Genomic DNA, 23,541 nt, shown 5'->3' with positions numbered 1-23,541 from the left:
TGAGCCCATTCTCAAAATCACAAAGGAATCACACAACATGCCATCCATGAAATGTTCAAAGGCATCTGCCATGTATATCGTTATCTAATACAGAGGACAATGGAGGGCATCTGATGTCCTTTCATTCACGCAAGAGAAAGAGGGTAATAATAACGGTGATGCACTTACTGTACTGAGGGAAGACAGGCACTGAGCCGGAGAGCCAAAAGATATTTCTCAAGCCGGGATTGTTCTCTCTTCCTAATATTCCTTCCTCCCCTTCCCCTTCTCTTTCAGCCTCTCCTCCCGCCCTCCCCTCCTTCCCACCACAGCAAGATGCTGCCTGGACCAGTGTGTGTTGTCATGGTAACCGAGACTTGGGGAGGTGGGGGTGGTGGTGGGGGATTCTCATGTGACCGGATCTGCTTGGATGCTGATTGGCCAGATGCACTGAAGTAAGGAGGGAGAGACGGGGCAGAAGGGGTGGGGTGGGGGAATGATGTCACACGCCCACCGCTTCACAGATTGGAGGAATCCTCGGGCCAGGCCAGGCTGGGCCGCCTGCGAGCACACACACACGCACACACACACACACACAATGGGCGTCTTTCTAAGGTGGGGCCGGTCTGGAGTGGAACTGTTCCCCCCGGTCAAGATGATTCCTCTTGACTGACTGACTCGGTGGCATGCTGACTGGCTTACGGGACAGCTGGCTCGCTGATGGGAGATGTCAGTCCTGGCTCCGGCTCAACTCTCGCCCTATTGTTTGCTCTCATCTGCAAATAGTCTTGAAACCGCCAGAGGCCGGGATGCAGAAATAACAACCAGTGTTACAAGACATACGACAAGAGCCCACATACGCAGCAGCTTGACCTGCCTTCCCATCACACTTCAGCCTCCTACAGCGGCTGCAGGGATTTAAATATAGCACTGCAGAAACTAGACACATAACTGCTGCTATTCACTCCAAACCCACGGCCAGAGTGCGTGCACAGGTAAACATTCATTGTGACATGCGACACAGAAGCACAGCAGTGTTCCCTGCTCTTGCTGGTAACAAGTGCATTTCCTAGATTAAGAGATGGAACAAATACAGCACATTCAGCTTCATGTGGACCTTAAACTGTGACGATAATAATACAAATACATAACTGCGTAAAAGGCTGTCACACATACAACGCTTGGCGCTAGAAGAATAGCTGGAATAAATGCATCACTGAGATGTTGGACGGTAAAAAAAGGCTCTCTGTTCATCCGAGCCAATACAAGATTACAGAAAAAAGGGATTTCAAATCTAATTTGAGAGAAAGTAGGTCTCTGTCAATTTCTTGCTAATTCCCAACTGTGACGTGAGTAATCACGGTCCAGGCTGGTTGTCCAGACTTGTTGTGTAACAGCCTGGGATCGGTCCCAGAGATGAGAAATGTTCTCGTTCACAGGAGAATCATGTCGATTTTTCTGAGCTGATGTCACGTGTCGACTTTAGGCACTGAGCAACGGAGCCGACAGTTGGCAGAAATCTGGATTCCTTCATAATTTAATTTTATTTATTTATTTTTGCAATTTGACATTGCAGTGCAACCGTTGAGAAATATGATGATATGTGCGCCTGTGTGCAGTCTTCACTTTCCCGCGGACAAAAATAGGTCGGCGCTTTCTGTTGACGTGTTGACATTTTTTTCAGTCTCGTCAACACATTTTAATTGGAATAAGACCAAACACACCCAAGTTATCCTCTATTCCTGCAGCTTGTAATTGTTCACAACACACAAACGGATTCAGACTCATATATTTTTGTGAATATGAAGCCGTTCTGCTCTTCTATTCTTACTACTTTAACCTACTTTACACACACTGCCTGAATCAATTAAAAAACATGTAGCTCAATCGTCGTGCTCCAGAGGCAGCGTTATGCATTATGCAGCCATTTTTCTTCTAATGCTTTAACTGGGCAGTGAGCTTTAATAATAAAACATGCACCTCTGTCTCCACAGTTGTGTGTCTCTAGGTACACTGAGCAGATCAGGAAAAAAATACACATTTTGCACGTGTAAGTCTAAAGTTTAAAGGCTACACTTAATGAATCCCAGATGGAGAGAACATCATGTCAATGTGAATAATCAACATTGAGGCTGTCGCTTGCTTTATCCCCCAATTCTCTCAAGTCCCACTACCTACTTGCCCTCTCTCTCTTTTCCCGTGCGAGCATGACTAGTTCGAGGAGATGATGAGGGCAGTCGTACTAATGGGTGATCTCATCATGCTCATGGCCTGCCATCAGGAACCTGTTACGGGCCAGCGAGCACTGAGCTGCAGAGGAGAAGGAGGAGGAGAAATGTCACCAAGTGAAAGTTAGATGCACTTGTCTTGCTTTCTGCAGGGATCATTTTTTAAATGCTTTAATTTCTTCACAGCTTTTACCATGAAGCATCAGAACAATACTTACATAAACCCACAGTCTGACCTAACAAAGACGCGACTCTAAACAAAATAAAATATTAATAGTAAAATTAATAGAAAGAGAAGGCACGAGACATCAAGCTGGGGAGGAACAATATTTGCAATATTACTTAAAGTTTCAGTTCAGTATTCATTGATATTCATCTGTATTGTCTTACAAGTTTAAGAGATGATTCCATGGTGTGTCATTACGCGCTGTGCAATGAAGTTTAATAAAGTGAAAAATTAACTGAACAAATAGACCTCAGAAAAAAAACTCCAATCTACAGTGTGTAACATTAAATATTTTTTCTGTGGTGTGAAATTATCAACAGGATAACGATTCAAATCACACCAGCTGTCTTTTGCATCAGAGAAAATCCAAGCTTCAGATCACTGACATAAATCCCATAAAGCACCTATGGGATGGTAAAAAAATTCAGATGCTCCGGTGTGCATGAACCACTTGCCCTGTGGAGTGTCGTGACCAACGACAGCTGGAGCCTATCCCAGCTGTTAATGGGAAAGAGACGGGGTAAACCCTGGACAGGTCTCCAGTCTATCTCAGGGCTAACACAGAGAGACAGACATTCACACTCACACCTACAGCCAATTTAGAATCAACCCAACGAGCATGTCTTTGGACGGTGGGAGGAAGCCGGAGTACCCGGAGAGAACCCACGCAGACACAGGGAGAACATGCAAACTCCACACAGAAAGGCCCCCAGTCGGCCCATGGATGTGAACCCAGAAAACCGAAAGTGTTGCTGGCTGAAAATCTATAGCATGTGGATATGTCATTGTCTTACAGGCATCAGGAAAAACATGCATCTTGCCGTGTAGAAAGTGCAAACAGGCACAAGCTTTAACCAGACGAATGCTCAGAGGTGTTCGTGTAAATACAGTCTATTACAAGTTTCCAGTAAAATGACCACTAACATACAAAGAAAACAGATCACGCTCATTTTTCTGAACCCGCCGATGAACACAGCGTGAACCCTCTCAGTCCAAACAAGTGATATTGAAAAAGGTCTTCTAAGAATCACGTCGTTATTTTAGGAAACAGGAACCCGGCCACCGCTGCAACTCGAACATTTAATTTCCTCCAGAACCATGAGCACTAACCCTGTGCAAACACTAGGTAGATCAGCTCCAGTCAGCTGCCCGTGAGTGTGATGGGTAGAGGGAGGAACGAAGGGAGCGTGAGGTGTGTGTGCGAGAAGAGGGTAGGGGAGTCCAAGTGAACAAAAGTGAAAGAGTAAGAAAAACACAGCAACCTACAGCAGCAGAGGAGCAGAGAAAGGGAGACAATGAGATCCGGTTTCAGGAGGTCTGGCCGCGTCTGTGGTCAGTCTGAGCCGGTCTAAATTTAACTATGTGTTTAGGAGACCTCAGACCATGGCTGTGCGAGGACTGAAAACAGCAGCGGTGGTCAGGGCGCGGCCACGCTGGACCCATTTCTCACACTGCTGCCCGTTTTACTGTGTCCGTGAACTGCTAACACACGGTAGGGTATAAATCAAGCGCTTCCTGGAAGCCAAAAAGGGGTCAAAAGTTGCGACTGTGACCCTCTGTCCCCAACCCCGTCCCGATCCTTGGCAACGCAGGTGCTCCTGGCCTCAGTGTGACTGTGGGTGTCATGCCTCTGGGTGTTTAGGAGTCAAAGGTCGCTGCTGTAGATGTCTAAATTGGATTGGGCGTGAGTGCTTTCCATGCTGAACAATGAGTGGTTCTACAAATAAAACAAACCCATTCCTATTTGTTTTAACCACAGCTTAAAAAAGCTACGAATTCTTGGAGTGCAACAGAGGGTTTATGTTTTGGTTTTATTAGTTTTCTGCTTCTACATCTGTGTAAAAATACTCACGGCACTGAAAGATTACACTTGAACAAGCCTTTAGTTTTCATGCTATTAGCTTTAGAAGCATGCAGTGCACGGGTAGGGTACTTCTTTCAGCTAATTGCTAACATGCTAACAATGCCTTGCAATGGCAATGCTTTGCCGGTATAATTCTCCCTATGTTTATCGTCTCAGTTTAGCATGCTAGCATGCTAACATTAGCACAAAAAAAACGTCCAAAGAAGGACAAATGTGACATGAATGTATGGACCAAATTACATAATGATGCATCTAATTGAACACCACACAAATAGCTTCTAGTACCAAATGAAAAAGAATACCTGTTTAGGCAAACTGACTGGCCATAAGCAGCATAAGCACAGATGAGAGGACAGTAACACATAAGAGCTACAAATAAATAAATAAATAAATAAAATAAAGGTACTTATTTGTATTTATGACAAGACACTTTTCTGCAAGCTGCAGTTTCTGCACAGCACTCATCAAGGCTATCATCCTTCAGGATGTACAGACAGTAATTGTCTAATTGAATCTCCGTCTCATGGCGGACGCAGCGAGGGCAGGGCGGTCTTGAGTGGTTTCAGTAGGATTCCTAAGAGTCTGTCTCTGCAGAATACTAAACACTACTCCAAACTAACCTTCTCTCAGTGTACACTTCATTTTCGATTCTAATAAACCAGTGCGAAATCAACTAAAAGCTGCACAAAGATGCCCACGAGCAGTTCTGCACCGAGTATGATTGTGTGTGTGTGTGTGTTTGTTCTTGAACAGCTATCTTTCTGAGGACCAGTCCTGAGGAATGAGGACGTTTCTGCAAAGTGAGGACATTTTGTCCAGGCCTCATTTCTATACAAGGTCGTTTGAGGGTTAAGATTTGGTTTTAAGGTAAAGATTACAATTAGGTTATAGTTAGGATTAGGGAAAGGGTTAGGTACTTAGTTGAGATGGTTAGGGTTAGGTGAAGGGGCCAGGAATGCATGATATCAATAAGTGTCCTCACAAGGATAGCCGTACAAACACGTGTGTGTGCGTTGACTTTGTCCTTATGAAAATTTAAGCCAATTTTCACGACTGCGGAGCCACAAGGTCTCACCTTAACCGACCAGTCCCAGACGGGCAGATCACTGCATGTACCCCTGGCACAAACTGAGGTTTTAAGTGTGATCTGTTACCACGGGAACCAGATTTCCTTCCTGTCCTGGCCAGTATGAGAATTCAGATCCCCGTTACTTAAGATTTAGCCGAGTATGTTTATTTAAGTCAGTGAAAAATATCTGTCACTCTCCAGCACGTTGAATTTCCGGTTTTAGTTTTGTATACACAACACAAGAACAAAAGGAAATGCATTGCCAGCACGCGTAGACACAATACGCTACAAGCACATTTCTGATTGCACAAGGTGGTGTTTTCTCTGCCTGTTAGCACCTTTGCAAGCAGTGCTCTTAACACAGCACCTTAATTTAATAGGATGCATCGGAATTCCTGTCGCGCAGTAGGAAATGTAGGAGAGCGAAGGGAAGCCAAACACAACAGTGCATCAAAGTGGATAATTGCATCTGAATCCAGGGAATTAAGTGATTCAATAAGCTGAATTATATTCTGCTGCAAGGCGGCGATGCATGAGCCACAAGCTGCATGCCTCGTTACAGACGCTCAGCGGCTACGACAATGGATCTGTTTGAGACACGTCACAGTTAGATCGCGGCGATTGTGAACAGATTTAAAACTTCACCTGTTTGTTGTGATTTTGCATTCATGACTTGAGTTTTTCTGGTCGCATACAGCACAGGCCGGCTGCCAAAGAAGAACGTAAGCTGCACTGAGCACAGAACAGCGCATACATGAGCATTTTATGACTTTTTATCTTTTTATTGCGTCTGTCTATAGCTACTGTTGGGGGTCAATGAAACGTAATTTCATTCTAATGTTCACTGCTGGTGTATAGCTTTGAATGACAATAAAAACTAAAGGAAAAGGGATTTTTTTTTCTTTTAAATGGCTGACAAAATATTCAGTGAAAGAAGCTGAAAATAGCAAATCTAACTCTATGTCCTGCCCCGTCAGCTTCAACTCAAAGAGAAAAAACAGCTGACTAATGATAGCCCTCTGAACCCAGTGTACAGTAGAAACATGTATCCCCATGGAAACTTTTTCCTAGCACGTGGCCGATGCTGCACACAGTATGTATGTACATGTATATCCACTTCACTTTCAATTTCCCATAACTCAGGCTGTGGCTCTCTAAAGACTGAAACAATAATACTTAAGAGGTCAACTGGTTTGTTTTATAACACGTGACCTTGAGCTGGAGATTTCAAAATGAAAATGAGAATTCAAAATGTGTTCCAAAGCATTTTAGGAGCAACTAAGAAAAACATGAAGAACAGCACAATGCGTTGACCTGGCCTCCAAATTCACTAGATCCCAAACTGATCAAGTATCCGTGGGATGATCCACAGAGGCCCCTCCCCTCAACCCATAGGACCCACAGCCCCCCACTAACAACATCCTGTTGCCAGACACCACAGGACACCCTCAGAAGGCCCATGTCCATTGTCTGATGAGTCACAACTGTCTTGGAGGCACGTACACAATATTAAGAAAGTCTGTATAATGTTATGCCTGATCTGTTCATAAAAACAATCAGTAAGGAGTAGCTTACTGTCACTAAGAATGATAAACCCCTTTAATTTTATTGCTAATTACCTAAAGAAGGCCTGCAGTATTTCTCGTATCAGAGTGTTCTTGGTTTTGCACGAACCCTGTTAAGTGTCATCTGTGTTATTTCCATTCTTGCCACAGTGGATGTGATTAAGCCGTCCCGTATCAAATACAAAATAGCAACTAAACAATGCGTGCCTGTGACTAGTCCAGAATTTTAATTGTCCTCTGCTCTCGAACGCCAAGGTGCCCTCCGTTTTTTTTTCCTCCCTCATTCCCACCCCCCACCCCCACGTTCATTTCTCCCGGAGTGACTGTGAAGCTGCTGTTTCCTTATCCTGATCCGACTACTTTGCTGCCAGCAGGCGCTAGCTGCAATCAGTAGTCAGTAAACACAGTCCTCAGCAGAGCTTTTTCATTACAGTTGGAGACAATGCAGAGCTCAGCGGGAGTAGCGCACGATGACCACAAAGCTCAGAATGAAATCAATTCACATCCACTGCACCGAGGGCCGCACTCAGCGGGAGGGTTTTTGTCCGTCTGTAAGCAAAAAAAAAAAAAACTCAGAGCTGATCGCATAAGACGACATAAGCTGAGCTGGAGTGATGTTTTCTCGGCCCAGCATCGGAGATGAAATGTGCTCGACCTCGACCTGACCTCGTGACTTTCATTTCTTCCCTGCGTTTCCACTGCAGCTCTTGGGGGCAGATGTTGACTCAGTCGTTGCGCGACGGGGCTGAGGTCACGGTTTCAGTCGAGTCCTGAACTTGATGCCGAGCGGCCATGGCCACGGCGTCGACAATGAGCCTGTGCGCAAACAGCCCGGAGGACAGAAACTGAACGCCCCTCCGCCTTTACACTAAGAGCTCAGACAAACACGCATTCCTGCCTAACATAACATTCACAATTCACAGCCAGTGCACGGCGTACGTCGTTGTTGCTGTTGCAGGACAATTAAGTCTTATTAACAGCTCTTTTTGGGTTGTTCAGTTGATTTGCGGCTCATATCAGAATCAAATTCACCATTATTACTTCCTGTAATGAGGATTCTCTCAGATTTGTTTTGCGAGGCATTGTCCAGAAAGCCGCCTCCTGCTGTCAACCCCAAGGCTCCGAGTCAGTTTCTGGAAGCCTTTAATGCAAAAGGGATCATCTGCAAGAAGGAGATAGCTGGAGACTCTTGCTATTTGAAATTTAAAATGCACGGAAAAACAAAAACTGGCAATGTTTCTCTGCTCTGGAAATTTTTTTTGCACCACATGTCTCAGGATCACACAGTGAGTGCTAATACGGATGACTTTGTGTCATAAATTAAGAAAAACACACTATTTGAGGCATTAAAAACAGCAAAACCACACATTAAAGGTGCAGATGTCAGGTTTTAATGATAATATCAACAGGTTTAAGTTTAATGGTGCAAATCAGAAGTGACAGCATGAGCAGAGCTGTCAATGAATCTCCTAACAGGGTTTCTAACACAATCCATTAGCGGTGTCTAATAGCGACGAATTGATTGTACTACAATTAGAGTTAAACACGCTGGGGGCAGATTCTCAGTTGTCACTCTTTTCATGGTTTATTAGTTTACATCCATTTTGTGTTTGGTGCCGATACCACATGCGGTTTTGGCAAATCGCAAACTTTATTTATTTATTTTTTGCCGTTTCTTCCACGGCCTCTCGCTCACTCGTGCGCTCGCCTCCTCCCCTCCTGCTCACATCTCCAAATTCTCACAGTCCACCTTATCAAAGCACAGATCCCTGCCCCTCTGCGTCGATGGAAACGAGCAAACACACAAGTACCGTCTGCAGCTGTTCAAATATTGTGACATGTGATCTCTGGCTGGCACAAAGAGCGCTTGTAATGAGCGGCCGGGACACAAAGACTGGGAGAACGGGGGAGCCCGTCGCTGCGGCCTGTCCCGGGCTCTCGGCTCCAGTGTGTTTATTGTGCATTCTGCTGCACTTCATGCAGAGCTGTTGCCTCAGGCCTCTGAGAAACATCCCCGCATGAAGAAACTTGAGCGGCCGCTACTGCCGAAAGTTCCCCGCCCGCAATCATGTAAAACAAACACGAAGGAAATCAGAGGAAAAGCATTATCCACATAAACCATGCGGTGAATAAACATGACATTGAGTGGTGGTTTTTAAACAGAAATCTTATCAAAGGAAGACAGAGCAATTGAATTCCTTATCTTCTGAAAGAACAAACCGGCCTTTGTTCTGCCGTTTGCCCTTCCTCGTCGTGACTTGACGGGACGTTCAGAGCCATTTATTTATCTGCCACTGCTTGTGTTCCCTTCCCTTTGCAGCGTCTATCACAGACATAGGTGGGGATCAAGAAGACAAGGCCTCTGTTTTTATAATCTCCCCTAACACCTTCTCTGAGTCAGTCCTTCCTCTAATTATCTACAATTGATACTGAGATACGAAGGGATTACCTCGTGCGAAATGATAGAAACCTTCAACTTAGAGTATTAAGAGCAGGGCGGGTGGTTAATGTGATCAACATGAATTAGGGTTACCTAAATTCCTCAGCAGAAGAATCCAGTGATCTCATGGCAAAATTTCTGCTGACTGACATGTGATCTTTGGAGGCGCAGCGAAACAAGGCCAGGCAAGCAGCTCTGTGAGGCTTTACTTATGCCTCATAAGTAAGCATGTAGGCATGCTAACTTTTGCAAAATAGCCAGAGTAATGTCATTAATGTTGCAGGGGTTCTTGTCATAAAATAAAGTTTTGACACCATTTTGTAAAGGAGAGGAGCGGAAACCTCCATTGGCTGAGAAATTAAAAAACGTGGAGGTGAAAAACAGAATGCAGTTAACCAAATGGCCACGAGAGGCTGGCTCCAAAAATGAGTCAATCGCATAGACTGTATATAAATATGGACAAAGCGGCACCGCTTCCTTGCATAGGCCAAACTGATGCTATTTTCCCGGGGACACAGGCAGCGCTATCTTGCGACTTTGGAGCCATAGTCTGAGCAGTAAGGTCCGAGAGTGGAGCCACGTGGAGCCGCGATATCATTTAATTAATACTGCGCTCTGCTCTGCCTCCACCATAAATGTTGAATTATACACTGTACTTCCTTTTTAAATTTTGTTTTCTCTCATGGCCTCATGGATCGCTTCATGGAGCGTTTGACATGGCAAATGACGTGCACTTTAGTGTTTTAGTTTGGCCCAAGTCCCATCAATGAACATGGAGGAGGCGGAGGTTATGACCTACACTGCAGCCAGCCACCAGGGGGAGCTCTTCCTTACACTTACTTAACGATAAAAGCCGTAGCTGCTTTAAGAGAGAGGTAGGGGCGCTCACAAGCTGCTACCTGTGACGCCATGGTGGTTTTAATCATCCATTCAAATCCAAAAGGGCTCAAGATTTCGCCAGTTGTCTGAGCAGCTTCTTCAGTTCTAAAGGGCCGATGGGGAGGTGACGTTAAAATAAGGACATCTGTGGGTGTAGCCCAACAACAACTTGCTGGACTAGTGTCACATATGTTCCTGTTTAAACCTCAACTCCCCATTGGTCCTTTAGAACTGGAGAAGCTATTCGGATGAGTGGCGAAACATCTTCAAGAAACTCTACAATCCAGTTGCCATTCTTTTTTGGATAGACCATGACCTGGATGACTGAGAACCTTCACAGACATCTTTATTCAAAGTCCATGCATGCTGTAAATGTCAATGTCATGCAAAGCTTTACTCAATATTCAACAGCTGGTGAGACATTTGGCTCAGAACCATGTATGTTAACCTCATGGTGCTGCTAGAAGACAATCCAGTGATCCTCAAAGTTGTTGGGAATCCTGCTCAGGAGAGGATAAACAAAAAGATAGGTGAGCAAGGCCAACACTATAAAGGTAGAAACTAAACAATCTTGACCTCTTCATAACACGCAGTAGTTTGCAGAAGCTCATTCAATCAAAGAACGCCCTCAGCTTAGATTGTTGATAAGAAAAATACCTCTAAAACGCCTGATTGCTAGCTTTTCTTTCTGCACTGCAAATCTTAAAGAAAAGAACTTGTTTCAAATGAAGACAAATGTTATTTACACATGAGTATTTTGGTTGAAAACGTTTCTGCAATAGCTTTGTTTGGAATTAAGAGATCCCATAAACTCGAAGCGATCCTTCATGCAGTCGAAGCCTTTACGCACGCACAACGTCAAACGTGTCTAAATGAAAAACAGATCGGCGGAGAGCACAGCCTTTCAATTACAGCGAGAGAGGAGAACAATCACGTCAGAGTCCGGCTATTCTGATAATCCCAGAGCTGAGGCATGACCTCACTGAAGAGGCCTTGTTTAGAGGGTGAGGGTCGTGTCTGCCTCTCTCCTTCTCGACGTGATGGAGTTCAGGCATGAGGGGATGAAAGAAAACGGTTTGATCTAAGAGGCTGCTGGCCCGTTTGGTTTACCGCAGGGTTCCTAGATATACACTGGTTAAGTACTACAAGTACAACATGGCTCAGCAAGGCTAAACACTCGAGCTTCTTTATTTTCCTTCTGCTCCGAAGAACGCGAGGTGATCATGCCTCCCCGAAAAAGGGGATAGTTCTGATTATTGCTCTATTGTGATCAATCCCAAGTATGGAGCAAGCTTGAGAGCGTTTTTCCAGATGATGGAGAAGTAAAAGCAAACGAAAGCCACAGAGTTTGCTCTAAAAATTAGTCATACTAAACTCGGATTAATTTAGTTTGAAATATACGATCCCCTCCCTTCTGAAATGATTGCTGGCATAAACGTAAAGCAAATAATTATGGCTATGAGTCATTTCAAATCCACAACGGAGCGATCTATACTGGCCCACAAAAAAAAAAGAGAAAACAGCAAGTACAAAACAAGTTAAAGGAAAGTCCTTAAAGGGAAATTGCTGTTTTTTACATCCTGGACCTTATTTCTGGCATAAAATACGATCGTTTACTCACCCAAAAACTTTGGTGTCATTTGGAGTCGTTCGGACGATATTTAGATCCACGTATAGCTATATAGTGGGAGTGACTGGGGCACCGAAACGCAGCCTCTAAATAACGCATTATCTGCCGCGAAACTCATTCATTTCAGCAATATTTTGTTATGATACGCTAGTGCTATTCCCTGTTGAGTCCGGAGTTACCTGTTATCTATTCGCGGACGTGCAGTGGCTTGTTGTTCTTTGGCCAGCTGTTCCTCTCTCTGCCGCCACATCCTTACATTACAGGTAAACAAGCCAAACGTCTCGGGTGCACGCGGCACTCAGAGATGACATCATCCAGGTCAGAGGTTGGTACGTCAAGCTGTAGACCCAGGATGATGATAACAGGTAACTCCGGACTCAACAGGGAATAGCACTAGTGTGAAATGAACGAGTTTCGCGGCAGATAATGCGTTATTTAGAGGCTGCGTTTCGGTGCCCCAGTCACTCCCACTATATGGATATACGCGGATGTAAATATCTCCCGAACGACTACAAATGACACCAAAGTTATATGGGTGAGTAAACGATCGTATTTTATGCCAGAAATAAGGTCCAGGTTGTAAAAAAACAGTAGTTCCCCCTTAAAGGTTAGAGAGGGCCAGGGCCAGTTTTACTTTTATTTTGAAAACCAGCACTAATGAAAGGCTAAATCGAAGCAAACCAACAAAGGGCTCGGTGATATGCATGTGCGTGTGAGTGAATCACTTTTGGCTCGCAGCTCTCATCCTGATCCATGACCTCATGTCTCCGTTTTCCCCTTCTCCACCACTCACCCTCACCTCGGCGAGCTGCTGAGCTTATCATTACGAGAGGAAGGAGAAAAGTTTCTATTATCACCTCTTAAACAAACTCCACCTGAGTGAAAAAAATAATAAAGATTCCACTGAGTCATCTTTGCATTTGCTGCACACACACACACACACACACACATACACAGAAACACACACACAGAAACACGTTAGCGGTAGAAGTTATTGCGCCTCCCCTATCAAACAGAGGCATCCCAGGCACGCCGGTAGTTTGAACGCACGAGGACATAATTACAGTGAACGTGCCGTGTATACAAGCTGGATGTCACCCAAAAGAACAACACTTATTTCAGTCCGGGAGCAGGCATCCCATAATTTTCTCATCCAGCGAGGGTGTGGAGCAGCTAGCTGGATAATTCCGAGCCCCTGTAGTAGTCAGAATTTCTGCGGTGTCATTTAACGGGTTGCTGTGGTAACTGGGCGCTCGGAGACAGTGTCGCTGTCAGCGGCTCGTCTCCGCGTGGGTGTCTTTGCAGGAGCTGCCTCTATAACGTCTGATCCCATATCTGATCGCCTTCCCTAACCTTTAAAGGCAGAAAAGCGGCCTCAGAGATGCCAGGTTTCGTTGAGGTAAAGGATTGACGTCACACAGACGCAGGTATGAGGGTAAATAGACAGCCATGTGCTGCAGAACTGAACTGGAAAGAAATCTGATGAAGGCAAGAATCCAAACAACCACACCCAGAGTATCCAGGACTTTAGAACACATCTGGGGCAAAGAAGATCCGCACAGTCCATGTGGCAGGTTGGTCCAGAGTCCGCTTCAAGGAAGGACACTTATGTGGAATTATGACAATGACATCGCACCTGTATGGGCGCCCAGCTGGAATATACAACCCGTCAAACAGGCTTTATGTAATCGAAATATTCAGCTGGGACTCCTATCTTTTATAGCCGACAAATTCATCCACCACAGGCCCATTGTATGATTTTGGACGGTTACTTAGCTACACGAGTGTTTGTTTAGTTTAGCTTGTGCGAGGATTGAGGAAGGTGGTTCAGTCCAAGAACTCAGAGCGGGACGAGAGAAAGTCAGACGATACAGAAAACGATGAGAACTGATCAATTTGAATCAAGCGACACCTTTAAAGATGAATATTTGAAGGTAGTCCAAATAAAAGTCAGAATATGACTTTCTGCTGCTTGCGTACATCCAAAAAGGTTAAAGGAAGGGAACTGGACTTGTAGTGTTGCTTGAAGACGTTTCGCCGCTCACCCAAGCAGCTTCTCCGGACAATAGTTGAGCAAGTTTCTGATGGGCTAGCCCCCACAGATGCTGCCATATGGACCTCAACACCCCATCAGTCCCACAGAACTGAAGAAGCTACTCGGATTGGTGGCCAAACGTCTTCAAGAACCTTTAAGCCTGGATACAAGAAAGTCAAGTTGCCTGTCTTTAACTTCTTCCTTTTTTTTTGGATAAGTGGGATAATGTTTTATCATATTTAAAATACACTGATGTTTTAAAATGTCCAAGCCCGTGCAAGTTTCCGTTTCATCCGTCGTTCCTGAGCACACATCACATCATAGTGCAAAACCAACAACTTGTACCTTTCAGTTTTGTTGTGCAATATCGCTGGCAGTGATGTTCACAATGTTTTCAATATGTAATCTCTATTACTTTTTTCCACAGCTGGGTGACTGTTGTGTAATTGGCACGCCGCCTGTCTGAAAGCTGATTCCAGCGAGATTGGAAAGGCGAACCGGGGAGACAGCTGCAGCGGAGACCTAAGCCCGGTATCTCTCCTCTCTCCGTGCGTGTGTGCGCGTGTGTGAACATGAATCATATGTCCGAAATGTGTGTTGCGTCTATTTATGAGCACCTAACCCCTGTGTTTGACCTCGGGCCAACGCCCCTTGGCCTGTGTGTGTGTGTGTGTGTGTGTGTGTGTGTGTGTGTTGAGGCATGTAACTTGCTCCTTCAGCTCCTCTCACGGTGTCGGAGATGCCGGATCCTGTTTTTCTTCCCCATTAGCCACCTCTGATCTTTACTCTCTGCTGACCTACTTCACACACACTAGTCTGCATAGTAGTCACCTTATCTCACATAAAGTACATGTACATGATGATGTAACAGACAAGGATACACACGATCTCACATGGGATGCATGCCCACTGCATCTATATCTGTCTTTTTGTTTTGGTTTGTCTTTTGTCCACTTGGGGGGGGGGCAGCACAGCATTGACAGATACACCGATCAGCCATAACATTAAAACCACTGACAGGTGAAGTAAGTAACATTGGCCATCTTGTGACAATACAATGTACTGTTGGGAAACTTTTGGACCTGACATTCATTCATGTGGATGATACTTGGACATGTACCCCCCACCGAGACCAGATCAGACACCCCCACCCCATAGAAATGACACTCCTTGATGGCAGCAGCCATCCCCAGCAGGATGCAGCCTGACACAGACACACACACAAAAACAGTTCAGGAACAACTCAAAAAAAAAAACTAAAAACATGAAGAACAGCACAAGGTGTTGACCTGGCCTCCAAATTCACTAGATCCCAAACTGATCAAGTATCTGTGGGATGATCCACAGAGGCCCCTCCCCTCAACCCATATATATCCAGACTTGGTCCAAGTGCAGCCAAATGTTATGTGTAGCCTAGTGTTTTCCTACGTGTTTCATGTACTGCTGCCATCCAGGATTAGATTAGGGTCTTAGGTTTTTATTATGCATCACAGACACGACTGCTTGGGGCTACATGGTCTGTGCTCAGGTTAAATTAAGGTGGGACAAACTGATTGAGGGAACGGGCTTCTACACAGCGTTGACTCCGATCCAGAGCTGCCAGGACTGGAGCTGAAAACAAATTAATGAATGCCAGTGGCCCAGCATTACAAATATTAACTATTTGTCTGTCACTTATCATGAATGGTGGCGAAGCTGCTTCACATGCCTGAGTTTGACCAATATCCTGCTAGATTTGGACACAAATGTAACGCTTCCTATGGGTCGCAAGGAGGCAAAACTTTTCTAGAGCGTTCAGATCTACGCAAAAGACATGCAGATGGTAGAAAATTCTCACAAAAAGGAGACCTGCGTGGGCTCCATTTCTCCATCATACATGGCTGTGATCTAAACCGCAGCAGATGTGCCTTTGTCCGTTAGAAACACCGCAAACAAAGAAAAACTTTCTTCCCAAGTCTTTCATGCACAGTTGTGCATACAGTCATGGTTAATAGTTTCTGCCCGTCACTGTTCTAACGGTTTTCCCAAATTCACTTCTGTGTATGTTACACGTGTATTTAAACAGAAATCTGATACACCATTCAGAAGACGCGGTCATATGGCGGCCATATGTTCCCAGCGCAGTCCAACGGGCGTATGCGGCTCGTAATTAAACACCGGGTCGTTATTCTGTTTTAATTGCAAGCTGTTATTTTGGAGACTAAGAAAACCGTCTGTTTCTTTAAAAAAAAAAAAAAATAAATAAAAACTTCATGAAAACTGGGACTAGTAGTTAGAAACTATCCACTTGAGAGTAGAAGTCTCCTTCACCGTCTCCTCCGCATTCCCTTAAGACTTGTAACATCTATCTTTGCCTGAGGATCAAAGAAAGGGTCGTGACTTACTTAAAGCGGGGCATGAAAAACGCAGGGACTGAAGTGATGAGCTCATTGGTTTAGCTTGAATCTGCACGTCTTTGTGCAGAGTGAATACAAACCACAAATGAATGAAATCAGTGCATTTGTGTATTTTGAGTTAAATTTGTTGAAGATCTTCATTTCGATCTGTTTAGCATTTCATATTTAAATACATGCAACGGCGTCCAGGTCACAGAAACAAGCTCATACTAAACAAACGTCCTTGGATTCACTTACAGCCACATACCAATGTTTACACACATAAAAGCAGGAGAAACCTGTAAAAACCAATCCCCGGACGTCCCTTTTTCTTTCAGCAACCCTTCAAAATGTCCCCCTTTCCCCTCACCCAGTGGTTCTCCAGTGGATGCCGAACACAGCACACACCACGCACATTATCCGCTGATGTCTGCTGATGAGGTTAGGAAGATAAAGGAAGTGGAAGCAGCGAGCTGTTTAACGGAGTGGATTTGCCATAAATCATGCATGAACCCAAGACAATCTAATTCCGATGAGATGCTGAGAATGTTTCTAATTATCTTTCCGAGTGGACTCATGTCCCGGGCAAGGTTAACCAAAATGTTTTGGATTCTGCGGTTGTTCCATGGATGCCACCGGATTATTTTTTAGCTGCGGCCGGTTGACATCCGGTCCGCAGGGATCATACTTTAATGTCACAGCGTTAAAAACCTCTTGCATACACTTTAAAACTAAACAAAACAATGACTAAAGGATAAATCCTGTGTGGGTTTTTTTTCTGCAGTCAACCCGTGGTCCGCCAAAGAGCAGCCAGACAAGACAAAATACACCCCTGCAGTGTCCATCTGCTGACCAAAACAAAGCTATTAGAGAAATAATAGCTTAACGAGATTACCTGCTGATTATCGTCCGGACAGATCACAGCCAAAGCACCGGTTCTGAAAGTTCTGCATGCACAGAAACACATAACCACTCAAAACCCCATCTCCCATAAAGGTGGAACAAACATTTTCCTTTTTTTTTAAGTGGCTTTCCTCTCCCACGTAAGCGTTAGCAGCTCCCTGCCCGGTCGTGCCAGAGCTCTTGCTGCAGACCATCCTTGAAAAACATCCAGAGGCAGCAGTCTGCAGGACAGCAGTGCAGGGAGATCCAGTGTCTGCCAGGAGGGATTAACGCTGTCAGAGGATCAGCTGCGGCATACCGGCTAGCTTTGGAAAGTTAAGCAAAACGCATCTGAACTACACGTAAGACTTTTGCATCAGGGTGTGCATGCTTTTATATTTATAATCTGGTTAAATGAGATTTATGATTGCTGGAGAAATAAAGACAAGAAACAGGTAAAAGCATTGTGGATTCTGTTCATGCGTTTTTGAATGACAACGCCGTAAGCACCTGTCTTCATCAGAAAATCTGATATGTCCTCCTCCACATCTCTTATGAACGTGTCAGCTCCTGCGACCAGGTGAAGGGGGGGGGGCAACAGCTCGTCCCGTGGAGGACAGCTGACAGTCAGGATCAGTGTCTGAAGTCAGCTGCCGGGCAGCAAACGCTTATGAATGACAGCTATTCACCTCCCCCTTGAACATCACATGAGCCTCCTACTCGGCATCAGAGCTGCACACAATATCACGCAGTGTCTTCTGATACAGTAGAGCAACAGAGGGGGGAGTGAAATAGGGAGGCGAGATAACCTGCGCCGTGACCTTGAGGACAGGCATCGTCCACCGGCGGCAAGAGGCGAAAAAAAGAAAAGAAAAAGGAGTTTGTGTAACCTGACCTGACACACCGCGGTGCAACGGTGCCTCTGAAGCACCGCATTTTGGTTCTAATCTTTGGTAAACTACAGTTCTGTGTCACGCAACAGTAAGTAGGGCAGCAGCAGCCACTGGCAAGATAAAAAAAAAGAAAAAAGGGAAAACATCATATTTACCCTTTCTCTACCCTTTTTCTAACCTTTACTTCTGCTGCTTGTTCATGTGTTATGAAAGCAGGCGACGCCGGGGGTCCGGGCCCTCGCCTGTTACGTCACACGTGTCTGAAGGATGTAACCTTCACAGAAACAGCTCCAAAATAAAAGCTTGACCGTCCCACACCCGCCGCCTCGCTGCGTCCTGATGCCAACGACGTCAAGGAGAGGAACGAGAAAATGACCCAATTACAGGGCCTGCTTGAGCAAGTGGACGGGGTTAGAGGAGAGGATGGCAGTGGGTGGGGAAGGGTGAAGGGAAGGGGAGGGGGGAGGTTTTAGAAAACAAAAAGAAGATAATGTGAAAATGTGACAAAAACCTTCGCAATTGCCCTGTAAAATTCACACACACTCTCCAAAAGTGACAACAGTGACATCCCTCGGCGACAACAAGTTGGCCCTTAGCTGGATACCGCAGGAGAGATGCCCCGGCCCCCGCTGCAGTGTCTCTGTTAGCCAAGCGACGTAGCAGTGCAGCATACAGAGACTTGCATAAGAGAAAAAAAAAAAAAAAGCCACGCTGGTAAACAGACTTGGAGGGTGGGTGGGAGGGTGAGGACCATTTCCTCCCACGGCGACACCACGGCAACAATGCTCACAGCTGTAACGTCTCAAAAAGACTCGCCCATCCGCCGTCACCAAACCACAGGAATGTCATTTTCTGACAGTTGAAGGAACACCACGTGCTCCGCTGATGAAGTCAACACACACACGCACACAGACAAACACAGACACAACTGGACCGCATTAAGTGCAGACGCCAAAAGAAAATAAACCCCGCACACCTTGGTTACAAAACAAACAGCGTGGAAAGACTCCCCCGTCTGCTTGAGAACCCCTTCCTGCTCCATGCACACATTCCTGAGATGTGACTCTGATTACAGCCGCCACACATGCAGCTACAAACAAACACTGACAAGCTGATGGAAGTCTACTCACAGGCACCTCTGAGGGGTTCTGCGCCGAGATCAATGAAAAGCAAGGGAATCCTCTTCTCTTTCTCGTGCTTTCAAAGGATTCCTGTCACACTCCTCCTCCCCTGCTCCCCCCTTGTCTTTCTGTCCTCCGCTGCCGTCGGACTGAAAGCGAGAGCGGCTGAAAAACAGAGAGATCTGCAGTGCTGAAACTCTGTCAGTATGCTAATGCCTGGGTTTTGATGCCTCCTTCTCCCTCTCCCTCCCCTCCCTTCCCGGTTTTTCTCCAAGGTCAGCGGGCAGAGCTGCCTGTTTGACTCCTCCCTTAGTGGACAATACCCTCCTCACAGGCTGGACACCCCAGCAGTATTTACCGTCATGATCCAGATTAACTCCTGGGTGTGCTCTTGTTGTGCTATGCCGGGCCGGGCCGGGCCGGGCTGGGCTGGACTGGGCTGGACTTGCAGAGCCGGGACGGGACGACACACAAGCAAGCACACACACACACACTGACAGGTTTACTGTGGGGAAGGTGGGGAGGGGTGGCTGGGTTTAGACCCCACACGGAGGGCAAAGGGCAGCGAGACGGGACGGGACGGGACACTCCTGAAGCTCTGCAGGGGAGAAGAAATAGATGTGAGATAGAAAAAAGTGCTTCTGCAAGAACTTAAAATGTACAGGGATGAACTCCCTGGAATGCAGAGCAGGATAAATCAATTCCTCCTAGATTAGAGGAAAATTTATTTAAAGAGAAACGAGAAGCTGACATTTTTGGTCCTTAGCACAGATCATCTCTTGCTGCAGCGTAATCCCTTGTGCCTGGACACAGTGTCATGAAGGAGACCCGAGTTAAACAGCTTAAGCTCAACCTGTAGGGCATCAGACACAAGGGGAAAAACAACTGTAGCACAAGAAGCCTGACAACATAATTTCAGCGCATGAAACAATCAGCATTTTTGTAAATACATTTTTTTTTTAACTCTTATTTTGCTTAGCTTGCATGGGCTGGGATATCAAGTTCTCAAGAGTGCGCTGTCTAGTACATGCTGAGCTGTGTCCCGTCTCCCCCCCCCCCCCCCCGTCCACACAACACCCGCCCCCCTGCAGAGTCAGTTCAGGAGATTTGCTGAGCATTTAGCTGCATCACTCGGTGGCTTTAGATCCTGTGATGGGATTAGAGGGGAGAAGCGTCTGATGGGATGAGACACAATTCAGTACACGAGCAGGAAGTGCTCCTTTCACACAAAGACGAATATTAGGCCGGAACAACCTTTTAGCTAATCACAGCCAGCCTTAATTACCTTTAGGGGAAATGCTGCTCATTTCCACGGTCAGTTAGCTGTGCACTAGTTTCCATTCGTGTAATTGCTTGTTAAACGTTTGTATGTTCTTGTTTTCTTGCCGTTTCCTGTTAAAATGATTAGACGCTTACAGTGCACCGTGTCTTTCATTCAATTGTCACATCTTTTGTAATTTTTCTGTAAGAGATAAAGAGCAGAAGAAATGACCTCCTTTCAGAAACTCCCAAGAATGATCATGGGTAGCTGGTTACATCATTTGCAGCAAGGCACAAGTCTTTGTTCTGCAGGTTTTCTTGTGATGTGCTGACACCTTGTGGTTGTCTGTGGGAACTACAACACTTACACAAATACATGCTTGATATTGAATGAATTCACAAAAAAATAATAATAATAATATGTGATGCAGTTCTGACTCAAACATCCAAGACACATTGAGCGACAGCTTGTTTTGTATTTCAAGAATTTAGAAACGGCATGCGGCAAAGACAAAACCAAAGACGTACAATAATTGAACATGCACCACAAGAGCGTAAAGTTGGGCCAGCCAACGGATCATTTTCACAAAGTAGAAAACAAAAGATTAAAAAGAAAGGACAAACAAAATAATAATATTTAAAAAAAAAATGCAAATGATGAAGAACACACAGAGATGTAGTTACAGTACAGGACCAGCAGATGGAGGCATAACAGCGTGAGATTGATAAACATGAACGTAGAGGGTGTAATGCACAACCAGAAATGAGGACGTCACTCCAGTCTGGGTGTTACTCCAAATAATTCTTCAGCCTTAATCGATAAATTGGGGCGACATACAGAAAATTTGCTGCTGTAGCGCGTAGTTGTCGTCTCAGGTGAGTCCAAAAGGCACGTCACACGGGGGAACAATACATGGCATGAATAGTCCGCTCTGGCCGCACTCCTGAAAAACCAAAGGGCTTCTGTTTGGAACATTATCAATCAGCCGCATAATACTGGCACGCAACCCAAAGACATGGTTTTTCCAAGCCCTGCTTTTTAAAAATCCATAATTTTCTCTTTTATTTAATTTAAATAAATTATCACGTCAGGCCCCTAAACATCACAACATGTCAGGGGATTTAAAAAAGAAACAAAAACAAAGGTAACCTAGAATGATTTCTAATGACAAGAGATCAACATAACTACATGAGGCAAGGCAAATTAAAAAAAACGACTTGAGTATAATCATAAATTACAGCAAATACAGTTTAGTTTTTTCCCTCCCTGTGTTGACAAAAAGGCAAAACATTAAATACTGCATGAAAAAAGAGGAAGGTGGTCCAGTTAATACAGAGAATACTGACGTCTGTGGCTTTCCCTAATTTACACTTTTTCCACTGACTTGTCTGCAAGGAATCTCTCTTTTTTCTTCTTTTAAAAGACCTGAGCCGTACCAAGTAGTCTGCATACAGTGCATCGGATAACAACCTAATACTGTGAATACATACAGTACTAATCGTCCATAATTGTCAAGTACATACTGTCATTGATTATTAGTAATACGTCCTCTTCAAATGCCTTTTCCCCCCCATTTGTTCAGCCACCGATTAGCTGCTAAACAAATAAAAACAAGGTACAGGACTTCAACATGAAAAAAATAATAAAACAATTATGTACTGTAAGTCAAGTGGTTGAAAAATATCTGCTCAAACTAACACTGTTCTACTGCAATTATTAAGGAATGAATAGGTAGTATTAATAAGTATTATTATTATTATTATTGTTATGAATGGATGCCCCTTGGTGCCTGCTATCTGAACTGGCTCGCTGGCTGTGAACTGTGACCTTACTGTAGGCTCTAACAGTAGACGTGGTCAGGTGATCTATATCACAGTGTCAAGGCATAGCATGGCTCATCGTGGCAGAAAAACAGGAAGTAGCACCTGATGGTAAAAATAGAACAAAAAATGAAGTTAAGGGCCTGCGCTGAAAATAAGAAACATGTCTTTAAAATGACACGGGTCTGACAGGGGGTTCGTGAAGGCGATGTAAGAATGAAAACCGGGACGTAGAAGAAAGAAAGAGTCTGAGGAAATGGAGCAAAATCTACAATCAGTCCAAGACGTCGATCCCACAGCAGCCAGAACCTGACAGTCAGTGCAGGACAGAAACACAGGCACGACAAGTCCACGTATGTCTGTTTCATCCCACACACCGTTCGCGTTCTTCACTTCTTCTTCATCAACCGTCCTTTTTTTATTCACTGACGTCACAAGGGGCAGCCTCTCCTGCTACAAATCTCAGTGAGCCACCTCTTCAGCTCAGCAGGACCATCTCTCTGCTGTACAGCTTCGGGGACTTCCATGGGAAGCATTGTCGGATTAGGCGAAGCAGGCAGGCAGGGTCAGTGACATGACTGGTTAGAGATTAGGCGCTACAGGTTTACGGGGAGGCCTTCAGCTGTGGTAACTGGGCACGGCCGCTTGTTTCTGGGAGAGACGCAACAGCTCCTCCCTGATGGCCTTGATCAGGGAGGCAGAGGAGTGGGTGGGGGGAGACGTATCGAGGGGCGGCGGGGCAGTCAGATAGCCCATCCCGGAGGTGTCTAGGTGGGAAGGGGGCGAGGTCGGCTCCCTTATGACGCTCCTGTGCATCTGGAAGATAGAGGAGGGCGGGTAGTCAGGACAGTCCAGGAACTGAAGGCAGGAAGACGAAGGGGAAAAAAAGAGAGAAAAAGGGAGAGAAGGAAATGTAATATCAAGTGACAGAGAGAAGAAAAGCACTAGAAGATTTTTATAGCAAAAGAAAACTAAAAGATACAGATGCACAAAAATGTTTCAACCGAAAATGCACTTTTGGGCCATTTTCGTCCGAAAAGTTGCTGCGATTGTTGCTTGCATCATCACAACATCTTGTTTTTATCTGGACTTTTATCGCAGAAACAACACGTACAAGCAACGAACCGCAGCAATATTTGGACGAAAATGGCCCGAAAGTGCATTTTTGGTTTTCGGCTGAAAATTTTTGGTGCTCGGCCGAAAATTTTTGTTGCATCCCTACTAAAAGATGTTATTTTTCTATATTAAGAAACACAGTTGTTCCATAAATACAC

The 23,541-nt window shown here is 45.1% G+C and overlaps 2 protein-coding genes across 2 annotated transcripts in view; both read right to left on the bottom strand.

Annotated features, from left to right (window-relative positions):
* Nucleotides 1-19,299, bottom strand: part of mical3a (microtubule associated monooxygenase, calponin and LIM domain containing 3a) — an 86,104-nt gene extending 66,805 nt beyond the window's left edge. The window contains exon 1 of the mRNA XM_084555312.1: nt 19,196-19,299. The gene's annotated coding sequence lies outside the window, so the exon portion shown is untranslated. The remainder of the gene's footprint in view (nt 1-19,195) is intronic.
* Nucleotides 19,300-21,132: 1,833 nt separating this feature from the next.
* Nucleotides 21,133-23,541, bottom strand: part of LOC311495991 (UPF0606 protein KIAA1549) — a gene marked incomplete at its 5' end in the record, with an annotated part of 36,113 nt that continues 33,704 nt past the window's right edge. Inside the window, one exon of the mRNA XM_084555700.1 lies at nt 21,133-23,083. Within this exon, the coding sequence (XP_084411826.1) occupies nt 22,886-23,083 (198 nt within the window). The 3' untranslated portion in view covers nt 21,133-22,885. The remainder of the gene's footprint in view (nt 23,084-23,541) is intronic.

This window comes from Chelon labrosus (assembly GCF_963514085.1).
Source record: "Chelon labrosus genome assembly, chromosome: 11".
Lineage (NCBI taxonomy): Eukaryota > Metazoa > Chordata > Actinopteri > Mugiliformes > Mugilidae > Chelon > Chelon labrosus.
The sequence above is the reverse complement of the archived record's forward strand: the minus strand, read 5'-3'. Positions and strand labels throughout refer to the sequence as shown.